We start from the raw sequence: 11,777 nt of genomic DNA, 5'->3' as shown, positions 1-11,777 counted from the left end.
TGGTATAGGGACTGATGGAAAGAAGGGTTGCAGCCAGAGATGGGAACTTTAAGTGTGAGGCCTTTGGGGGTTATGCCAAATGTCAGACAAGCCTGAGAAAATAAAATATGCGAGCGTAATCTGGCTTGAGGTTGAATTGAAAATGAAAGATAAAAATATATGGGGAGAGATAAAGGTGAAGTAGAAAGCAACTGGAGATCTGGTATGGAAAAAGGCGAAAAAGTGTTGGTTAAGTTGATCCTGTGGTGAACTTGGGTTCCAGCAAACCTCAACCACCTCTCATTGCACACAAACCCAGTCTCTCCCATCTACTCAATCTCCCACTTCCAGCTCCACTCCCTCCAAAACCTCAAAATTCCAATCAACACAATCTGGTACCACAACACCCTAATTCAGTAGTTAACCTTTCCTCCAAACCTCTCTCCCAATCCGAAACCTCTGTCCTTTCCAAAGGTCTCACCTTCAGCCCCACTCCCAGATTCAACCAAACAGCCCTGGTCAAAGATTTACTGTCCTACACTCGTACTCTCTGCTGGAAGTATCACTTTGCCACGAAGAAAAATGATCCTAATCCTACCCCTAATGATCCAACTCCCCAAGACACTATCCAAATTGAACCCTGCCTGGAACAGTTCCGTCCTCCGTCACAGCGGGACCCACCTCCTCTTCCTCAAAATCACCCTCTCCAAACCTTCCAGGAATTTCTGACTTCCAGCCTTGCCTCTCGATCCTTCTTAAAAAACCTTAATCCTACTCCCAACATCACCACTGCTGAAGCCCAGGCTATCCGTGATCTGAAGGCTGACCGGTCCATCGTCATTCTTCCGGCGGACAAGGGTTCCACGACCGTGGTACTTGATCGTCGGGAGTATGTGGCTGAGGGACTGCGTCAGCTTTCAGACAACACCACATACAAAGTTTGCCAAGGTAATCCCATTCCTGATGTCCAGGCGGAGCTTCAAGGAATCCTCAGAACCTTAGGCCCCCTACAAAACCTTTCACCTGACTCCATCAACCTCCTGACCCCACCAACACCCCGCACCCCTACCTTCTACCTTCTTCCTAAAATTCACAAACCCAATCATCCCGGCCGCCCCATTGTAGCTGGTTACCAAGCCCCCACAGAACGTATATCTGCCTACAGAGATCAACACCTTCAACCCATTACATGCAGTCTCCCATCCTTCATCAAAGACACCAACCACTTTCTCGAACGCCTGGAATCCTTACCCAATCCGTTACCCCCAGAAACCATCCTTGTAACCATTGATGCCACTTCCTTATACACAAATATCCCGCACGTCCAGGGCCTCGCTGCGATGGAGCACTTCCTTTCACGCCGATCACCTGCCACCCTACCTAAAACCTCTTTCCTCATTACCTTAGCCAGCTTCATCCTGACCCACAACTTCTTCACTTTTGAAGACCAGACATACCAACAATTAAAGGGAACAGCCATGGGTACCAGGATGGCCCCTTCGTACGCCAACCTATTCATGGGTCGCTTAGAGGAAGCCTTCTTGGTTACCCAGGCATGCCAACCCAAAGTTTGGTACAGATTTATTGATGACATCTTCATGATCTGGACTCACAGTGAAGAAGAACTCCAGAATTTCCTCTCCAACCTCAACTCCTTTGGTTCCATCAGATTCACCTGGTCCTACTCCAAATCCCATGCTACTTTCCTTGATGTTGACCTCCACCTGTCCAATGGCCAGCTTCACACGTCCGTCCACATCAAACCCACCAACAAGCAACAGTACCTCCATTACGACAGCTGCCAACCATTCCACATCAAACGGTCCCTTCCCTACAGCCTAGGTCTTCGTGGCAAACGAATCTGCTCTAGTCCGGAGTCCCTGCAGCATTACACCAACAACCTGACAACAGCTTTCGCATCCCGCAACTACCCTCCCGACCTGGTACAGAAGGAAATAACCAGAGCCACTACCTCATCCTCTCAAACCCAGAACCTCCCACAGCAGAACCACAAAAGTGCCCCACTTGTGACAGGATACTTTCCGGGACTGGATCAGATTCTGAATGTGGCTCTCCAGCAGGGATACGACTTCCTCAAATCCTGCCCTGAAATGAGATCCATCCTTCATGAAATCCTCCCCACTCCACCAAGAGTGTCTTTCCGCCGTCCACCTAACCTTCGTAACCTCTTAGTTCATCCCTATGAAATCCCCAAACCACCTTCCCTACCCTCTGGCTCCTACCCTTGTAACCGCCCCCGGTGTAAAACCTGTCCCATGCACCCTCCCACCACCAGCTACTCCAGTCCTGTAACCCGGAAGGTGTACACGATCAAAGGCAGAGCCACGGGTGAAAGCACCCACGTGATCTACCAACTGACCTGCCTACACTGTGACGCATTCTATGTGGGAATGACCAGCAACAAACTGTCCATTCGCATGAATGGACACAGGCAGACAGTGTTTGTTGGTAATGAGGATCACCCTGTGGCTAAACATGCCTTGGTGCACGGCCAGCACATCTTGGCACAGTGTTACACCATCCGGGTTATCTGGATACTTCCCACTAACACCAACCTATCCGAACTCCGGAGATGGGAACTTGCTCTTCAATATATCCTCTCTTCCCGTTATCCACCAGGCCTCAATCTCCGCTAATTTCAAGTTGCCGCCACTCATACCTCACATGTCATTCAACATCTTTGCCTCTGCACTTCTGCCTCAACTGACATCTCTGCCCAAACTCTTTGTCTTTAAATATGTCTGCTTGTGTCTGTATATGTGTGAATGGATATGTGTGTTTGTGCGAGTGTATACCCGTCCTTTTTTCCCCCTAAGGTAAGTCTTTCCACTCCCGGGATTGGAATGACTCCTTACCCTCTCCCTTAAAATCCACATCCTTTCGTCTTTCCCTCTCCTTCCCACTTTCCTGATGAGGCAACAGTTTGTTGCGAAAGCTTGAATTCTATTCTGTGTGTATGTTTGTGTTTGTTTGTGTGTCTGTCGACCTGCCAGCACTTTCATTTGGTAAGTCACATCATCTTTGTTTATAGATATATTTTTCCTAAGTGGAATGTTTCCCTCTATTATAACCATATATATATATATATATATATATATATATATATATATATATATATATATAGAAAGATGATGAGACTTACCAAACAAAAGCGCTGGCAGGTCGATAGACACACAAACAAACACAAATATACACACAAAATTCAAGCTTTCGCAACAAACTGTTGCCTCATCAGGAAAGAGGGAAGGAGAGGGAAAGACGAAAGGATGTGGGTTTTAAGGGAGAGGGTAAGGAGTCATTCCAATCCCGGGAGCGGAAAGACTTACCTTAGGGGGAAAAAAGGACAGGTATACACTCGCACACACACACATATCCATCCACACGTACAGACACAAGCAGACATATTGGTCTTTAAATATGTCTGCTTGTGTCTGTACGTGTGGATGGATATGTGTGTGTGTGCGAGTGTATACCTGTCCTTTTTTCCCCCTAAGGTAAGTCTTTCCGCTCCCGGGATTGGAATGACTCCTTACCCTCTCCCTTAAAACCCACATCCTTTCGTCTTTCCCTCTCCTTCCCTCTTTCCTGATGAGGCAACAGTTTGTTGCGAAAGCTTGAATTTTGTGTGTATATTTGTGTTTGTTTGTGTGTCTATCGACCTGCCAGCGCTTTTGTTTGGTAAGTCTCATCATCTTTCTTTTTAGACATATTTTTTTCCACGTGGAATGTTTCCCTCTGTTATATATATAGTAAGTCACATCATCTTTGTTTTTAGATATATTTTTCCCACGTGGAATGTTTCCCTCTGTTATATATATATATATATAAATAAATGAAAATTTTACCACTAGATGGTGGTGTAAGCGGCAGAATATGGAAAATGGAAGCCTAGGAGAGTTCCAGGGCAGGTTTTTTACCAAGTAATGATTCTACCTCCTATCGAAGTAGTCCTTTTGGCCATCTATACACAGTTGCCAATGTTTCTGGAGGTATTGGAAGCAATCAGGGAAATTTTCAACTGTGTTGCTTATAAGCTCATTTGTCATGGCCTGTAGGATGTCTGTGATATCTTGATGTAGCTTTCCTTTCAGTCACCTTTTCACTCGTGGAAACAAGAAAAAATCACAAGGCTAGAGGTTGGGTGAATATGGCGAATGTGGGATGGCAATAACGAAATGACTGACCAGATACTCAGTAACAGAAAAAGCAAAATGGGATCTTGCACTGTTATGCAGTAAGAACCATCCTTGAGAATGCCACAAATTAGGGCGACGAAAACGAATTGCTTCTCGCAAACATTTCAAGTCTTTGATGTAAAGAGTTTGTTTCACTGTATGATCTGGAGGAACATATTCAAGGTGAACTAATCATTGACTATCAAAGAACGTGGTCTTTGTTCTCGAAAGTTGTCATTTGACTTTTTTCGAGGCCGATGTTCCAGGACTCTGCTGTTCAGCACTTTGATGCTTAGTGTGAGGGTCACACTTGTAGCACCAATTTTCATTCACAGCAATAATTTTTGACAGAAATGTGGGACCATGTCTGGCTCTGTCCAGTAGTTCAGTAGAAATTCTTTGTCTTTCCTCTTTCTGTTCATCTGTTAGCGTGTGGGGGATGAGTTTTGCATTAAGTTTCTATTTCCCTAAATCTTCGCGTAAAATTTTGTGACACACATCATGATTCAAATTAAGCTCTTCTGAGACTGCACGCACAGTTACATGCCTTACATGCTCCATGTTTGCATCAGTATGTGATGTACATGGGTGACCTGCTCTCGGATTGTTTTGCATCGAATCTCCGCCTTCACAAAGCCTTTTGTGTCACTCGAAAACATGACTTCTTGAAAGTGCGTCGCCTACATATGCTTGCTTCATCATTGTCCATGGTTCACTAGGGGTTTTTCCGAGCTTAACGCAGAACTTAATGTTCAGTCTTTGCTCACAATCAGCGTCTGTTGCGTCACTGTAACTAATGTGCCAAGAACTGTGTGTTGCGAAGCACAGCTCAGCCACCTAGTGAGTTTGTGCAGACACATGACCAAGGTCATTTCAGGGATTCACACATACCGGGTAACATAAAAACAACATTTGTTCCTTTTTAGTATTGTAAACTCAGGAGGAAAAAAATGGAAATGAGTATTTAATCTGAGCCACATTAAGGAGGAGCGAGATGTGATTGATTGATAGCTGACAACGAACTTCATAGGAGAGGTACTGTGAATTGTTTATAAAGCTTTCTACTAGCAGTTTTGGTGTGGACAACACATATTATCCGTAGTACCTACATGCTTCTGTGCAAAAAGTATTTTCTTAGCCAGTGTCGAGTTACGTTGAAGTATGATGCCATAAAGTCATTACTGAAGAAAAATAAGAAAAGTAAGATATAATTTTTATATTTTCATCTCCAAAATATGATATCTGCTATAACCCTGTATGTGATACTTGGATGCCCACCATGGCACCAGGCCGCCAATGGCATACATGTGGGCTAGCTACCAGAGGCTGTGTGCGATAGTCCACATGACTTGTGCACATAGCGTGGATTCTCCCAAGCCATTTTCCACGGCCCTTCTCTTTATATGCATAGGCAGCTGGCACTCGCTCTCAAATTATTATTGTTAGCAGCTGCTTGCAACAATACATGGATTGTTTCTGTGTTTGTGGCTATGTTCTCAACTATTCTTTGCTTAAATGTGGAAGAAGAAAAAAGTTTGATTCATTGTGGCCGTGATGTTGTTTGTGTCTTACAGTGTGATACAATTGTCAATGAAAGTGGTCTTCGTTTTTATGTGCTCAGTCTTTTTGATTGTTCCTTCAGTTCTTCTGTCCATGGAGGCAGTGCTCCAGTCTCTCCTTGAGCAGCAGCAGGCTCTTACGGTTGCTACCATAAACTTGTTTTGGCTACATTGACTATGGAGGTTTCTATGCCATCAGTGTCTCTGCCACCCTTTCCTCCTTATTATGATTTGTCTGAAGACTGGGAGGGTTATGAGAAATGGCTTCATTAACACTTCCTTGCTTTTGGTGTCACTGATGCAAACATGTGTAAGGCCATGTTCCTTTTTTGGATTTCTCCTCTGATTTATCAGTTGTTGCCCCTGTTAGCCCTGCTCAAGGAACTTGCATTGCTTTCATTTGCCAAAATGTGTAAACTGTTGTCAAATTATCACCGGAAGTGCATGCATGTCGTTGCAGCATGTGTAGAGTGCTGTTGTTGACATTAACAGTCCCACCAGTACTACTGGGCTTGGATGGCTGAACTCCACGACCTCAGTCAGTTGGTTACTGATGCTCATCACAATTCTTGTGCCGATTCTATGGTCTGTGATGTCATCAGTTGGTTAGCTTCTGAGAAGGAGGTGCATCAGTGCACACTGTAGTGCAAGAATTCATCTTTGGCTGAGGTATTAAATGCTGCTCAATCTTTCGAGATATTTCTACTGCTGGTGATCAGATTGAGGGTTAATGTGACACCACCATGGTGGTTCTTGTTTATGGTTGTCAGGTGTCAGTCAGTTCTTGGGGGAAGGAAAATGTGGTAGCTGTACAGATGGCTTTCACACTGTACTGGACAGCAGTGTGCCAAATAACAACTACAGCAGTGACAGTGCTCTGTTCTCCCATCTTGCCAACACTGTTTTGTGCAACATGACAGGGCTGTGAGCCCTCCATGCTGGACAACTTGCTACAATCCTAGGAAAAAAGGTAATATATTGTCTGTCTGCTCTTCTTAACTTCCTTCTGCAGAAGTGGGCATTGATGTTAATTGCGTGTTTCCAGTGCTCACAAGCCTTAACAGACTGTTTATTGAAGTATGAGTAATGGACAAAATCCTCAGACTAAAAGGTAACTTGTGGCCATGACTTTACTGAACTCACAAACTTATGAGGATTTGCAATCTCCAGCATTGTCTCCAGTTACTTGACATTTGGTTAGTTACAAAAAGCAGTATATTCCAATTTTGAGGTAATACGTGGATCCCACTGTGAATAAACCTGTGGTTTGTTCCTTGACTTTTTTGGTAGTTGCTTATTCTGGCACTGCAAATTTGTTCGGTCTGGGTGTTTTGGATACTTTTCGTTTTTCAATTTTGGATATGGTGCATCTCAATTCTGACCAGATTTGCTACTAGCAGTTAGATTCTCTGTGTTTGAGTTCTCATGTCTTTCTTGGATGGGTTAAGTTGTGTCACTAATTTTGAGACCCACATTACCCAGAAACCTACAGCACGGCTGCACTTCTTCCGTGCGTGCTCTGTTCCAGAGGCTTCATGTGATCAAGTGAAATCAGAAATGGACAGGCTGACATATAGCTGACATATAGCGAGGTACATTGAGTGAGTGGTCTGCCCCTATCTTGATTGTTAAAAAACTGAGTGGTCAGCTTTGCCTCTGCAGTGACTTTAAAGATTCATTTAATGCTGACATCTGCAATGCCCTGCCTGGATGAGTTATTCGCTAAACTCACCAGAAGCCAGTTTTTATCCAAAACTGATTTATCTGAAGCTTATTTACAGGTTCTGTTGAACGAGGATCCTAAACACCTCCCATTCGGTGTGGTCAATGCCATTGACGATATCTGTTCTGGGATGCATCAACTCACACTTTTTTATGTTATCCATTGTGTATTTGGTGTTTGAAATTTCTGCAGTGGTGTTAAGCCATTTAAGCCATCATGTCAGTGTGATCACACCTTTGCCTTACACTAAAAATGTCAAAGAACTCCAATCATATTTGGGCAAAATTGCTTAACTCACAAATTTACTGTGGGTGCTGCTGCATTGGCCCATCCCCTCCACAAATTGCTCCACAAGAACATTCCTCTGCAGTACATGGTAGCCTGTGAGAGATGTTCATGCTTTTGAAATCTAAATTACATTCTGATCCTTGTTTGGCTACTTTCCATCCTAGCCACCACTCAGTTCAGGATATGGAAGCCTCTCAGATGAACTCAGGGCCATTCTCACACATCATCATGAGGGTAGGTTCGAACCTCTCCAATAACTTATGCATAAAAAACACTCAACTCCATTCAGCAGTGCTATTCTAAAATTGAAACGGAAGCACTTGCTATTGTCTGCACCCTCAAAAAATTTCATGCGTTTTTAAATGGGTCTGCATTCTGCCTCATTACTGACCACAAACCCTTGGTTATGTTGTTTAATTCTTGGGCCTTATTTCTGTCTAGCCACAACTATGAAATAAATTTTAGACCTACCGAGCAGCATGCCAATGCCGATGTGCTGTCCTGGCTTCTGATAGGGCTGGATCCTAATTTTGATCAGGATGAACATGTATGTTTCCACTTAGATGTTGAGGTGCAACATACAGTGTAAAGATTTCCTAATGTGGGCTCCCAGATAGCTGTGGCTGTTGCTGCCACTCTGGTTGTGCATGAAGTTGTTCACCTCATTCTGCGTTGTTGGCTGGACAGGCCCCCAGGCATGGCTTCTGATCCTTTGTGCAACTATTTTCTCTCCATCACTGCCTTTTGGTATTTAATAGTATTGTTCTCTTAGCTACTGCTGAACTGTTGACAACGGTTGTGATTGCAACCACCCTATGACAAGATGTGCTTTGGCTCCTGCATCAGGGACATTGGGGGGCCTCACATAAGGAATTATTGGCCCATCAGCACATGTTTTGACCCACCATGGATGGTGACATTGCACATCTGGTTGTGGCCTACCCTCAATGTGCTACCCAACAGGTGGCATAGCAGGTGACACTCTGTCCATGGCCCACACTGCAGCATCCATGTTGATTTTGCAGGACCCTTCCTAAATTTGTAGTGGTTTTTGGTTGTCAATGCTTTGTCTGAGTTTCCATACAGTATGTGCTGGTCCTTCATCAGCTGCAGTCCTGGTTCAGGGCCTCTCCAAAATTTTTTCTATTGAAGGATTACCTTATACTCTTGTGACATATAATGGTGCACAGTTTGTGTCCCAGGCTTTTGTATGATTAGTGTACCAATCAAGGCATTCACCACGCAAGTTCTCATCCTTTCATACCCAATGTGTCATCCACACATTCAAGATACAAATGAAGAAGTATGTTGTGGACTCTTCCACAGACAACATTTTGATGCACTTCTTGAGCTCCTACAGGTTTACACTGGTGAGGGGCTCAGAGTCTGACAAAGATGGTCCATGGTTGCCAGCTATGCACCCTCCTGCACCTGCTCATGCTGCCCCGCTAATGCCCATCGATACGGCCCTCGTCACAGTTTGCTCCTGGTTCTGTGATCTGGGCTCTGGGATTCGGCTTCTGACTGAAATGGATTCCAGCCATGGCCCACATATGGCGAGGCTGCTGCTTCTGTATGGTGTGCACCAGTGATGGATTTGTGGGACACCATGACAACCAGCTGAATCCTCAAGTGACAGTGAGGGCTGCAGGGCCACCAGCACCAGCACCACCACCACCACCACCACCACCACCACCACTACTTCTGTTTCCGCCTCTGCCTCCCCCCACAGTACCTGTCCCAGCCTTGCAGGGGGTCCCTGCTGCAGGGGCAGACCCACCCTCCTTGTGGATGCCACTGCCTCTTTCCTCTCCTGCAGGGTTCAACTTCCTGGTGCCTGATACTAGGCCTTCCCACTATTCTTCACTGCCACTGGCAATTCTGCCACTGTCTTTGCCGGCACCTTCAGGTCCTTCAAAACTGACTCCTCTGGCAAGCCTGAACGTGCGGCTTTTGCCTTCACCACTGGCACAGTTGTGCCATGTTAAGGGACTGGATGTCGAGATGCTATCTGTGCCCTTGTAAATGGGAAGCGTCTGCCACATGCATCCATGGTCATGCCACTTTCACCCCTACTCAACAGTTCCAGCCCAGTATTTCCTTCTGCCACCGCCATCCTCAGCTGCAGCACCCATAGCAGAGTACATTAATGTTTTGACAGTCGCCACAATGTCGGCACCAGTAGAGCGCCCTTTCCACAAGAGGGAGGATTTCTGTAATTCTGTACGTAATACATGGATAAGCATTATGGCACCAGGCCACCAGCATGCTACACTTCGAATATTCTGCTAGCTTTATCTTCGTGGGCTGGCACCAGAAGCCAGGATTTTATTATTTCTGTGTTAAGACGTGCTGTTCAGTGACAGTGGATTTCTGAGGGGAGGGGAGGGGAGGGGAGGTGATATTGATCCCTGTCCTCAAGTTTCTACATGCCAGAAGTTTGGAAAAGGAGCATGTTAGTTTTGGCAATGCTGATCTCTGCGATGTGGGTCGGAGCTGGGGCACTGTAAGGTCATTGCTTGGATGGTGGAGTTTTGTTTTACAGGCAACCACATGTCATGTTATCCAATTACAAGTTGTGGAGTGAAATTAGGAGACTGAAAGAGTTGTTTTCGTCGATACAACAGTTAATAGTTAGTAATTGGAAACTGAGAGAGGTCTGAGAGGAGCACATGAAATTGCTCAGGTCATACGCACAACTAAAGGAGCAGATGCAGGAGGTTATCGGAGTGGTGCCATATGAATCAAGGAGAGTGAAGAGGAGGTGGACAGAGGCTGGGGCAGAATACTGGAAACATATTCAGGACAGCAGACACAAGTAACACAAGCCAATTGAACAAAATGGCAGAACAAGAGGGTTAGTGGAGACAAAGAAGTAACTATAGTTGACATGTCATACAGATTTTGAACTTTGAGAGTGGCATGTTAAACAACACATGCATGCTTTGACAGCTGACTAAGGAAGTCATGGTTTATGGCAGGGCTTTAGCTAGCAATCTGAACTGGGATTCAGACATTGTACAAAGACAGATGCAAGTACTAGGTTCAAGACTGATGATGACAAGGCTATTGCAATCACAAGGGGATAGTATTTGGGACACAAATGGAATTAAAAAATACTCAGGAAGCTGTCCAACAAGTGCTACATTGACAGTAAAGTTCCATCTTGCTGTTGCCTGAGCAGTATCTGAATGTGTTAAGGAAGCTGCAAGGAGAATTATCTCCAGAAATGTAGTGGAGCCAAACAGCCAGAACTTGCCATTCCAGTACCATGGTGCTATGGCGAGCGTAGTGACTGATAGTGCACATTGTATGTATGAGTGAAGGTACCATAGCCTGACAAGCATGCGGTGTTTAGGTGTTACACACTTATCTAGTGAAGTTCACAACAGTTGGGAGATTTATGCAAGTGAGAGGGGAAAGGATGCTACTATTAGCACATCCCAGGACTGACACATGGTGATGACTGAGGATGAGCTCCAGTGATTTTAGAGCGGGGAGTCTCCATACTGCCAACTCGTGAGATGTGATGAGTGGGAGTGCATGCATCACACAACTCTTCAGGGGTAAAATGGATTGACGACCTTGCCAGTTGGAGATAATCAAACTGGAACTATACTTTCAGAGACTGGGTTGTGACATATTAGACTATGTGTAAAATTAAGGGAGCCACTTTTCATTTACCAGCTACTATGATGGGAGTTGCTCTGTTGAATGTTACACAGCCACAGCGGCCAGATGAACCTCTAGAGATGTTTTTCGAAGAAAACTTTATCTTCTTTAACGACACCTGGGAACTGTGTCTGGACTATTTGTTAAGTTGTATGATAGCAGCACTGGAAAAGTGGATCAGCCTAGAACAATTGTTGTAACGTGGAACACTATCAGAATGAAGGAAGTCAGGTGACTGTGACCTTGAGTGTTGCAGTTCCTAGCATCGTGGCGACTCTGATTTTGCTCTACTTAGCTCTTATGTATTTGAAATGACAAGTTGCATGAGAACTGGACCCAAGGATAATTCAAGTTCCTGTA

General features: G+C 44.9%; 1 protein-coding gene across 1 annotated transcript; it reads left to right on the top strand.

Annotated features, from left to right (window-relative positions):
* The first annotated feature begins 9,320 nt into the window (after window positions 1–9,320).
* On the top strand, window positions 9,321–9,770 carry LOC126263424 (WAS/WASL-interacting protein family member 3-like). The gene has a single exon (XM_049960518.1). The coding sequence runs from the start codon at window positions 9,321–9,323 to the stop codon at window positions 9,768–9,770; it is 450 nt and encodes a 149-aa protein (XP_049816475.1).
* Window positions 9,771–11,777: the final 2,007 nt, after the last annotated feature.

Source organism: Schistocerca nitens, chromosome 6, assembly GCF_023898315.1.
Source record: "Schistocerca nitens isolate TAMUIC-IGC-003100 chromosome 6, iqSchNite1.1, whole genome shotgun sequence".
NCBI lineage: Eukaryota > Metazoa > Arthropoda > Insecta > Orthoptera > Acrididae > Schistocerca > Schistocerca nitens.
Note: the sequence above shows the minus strand (reverse complement) of the source record. Positions and strands in the feature narration are given on the sequence as shown.

Bases quoted from the DNA above. Each gene is read 5' to 3' on its own strand.
- LOC126263424 (XM_049960518.1), top strand. From the start codon at position 9,321: ATGGTGTGCACCAGTGATGGATTTGTGGGACACCATGACAACCAGCTG.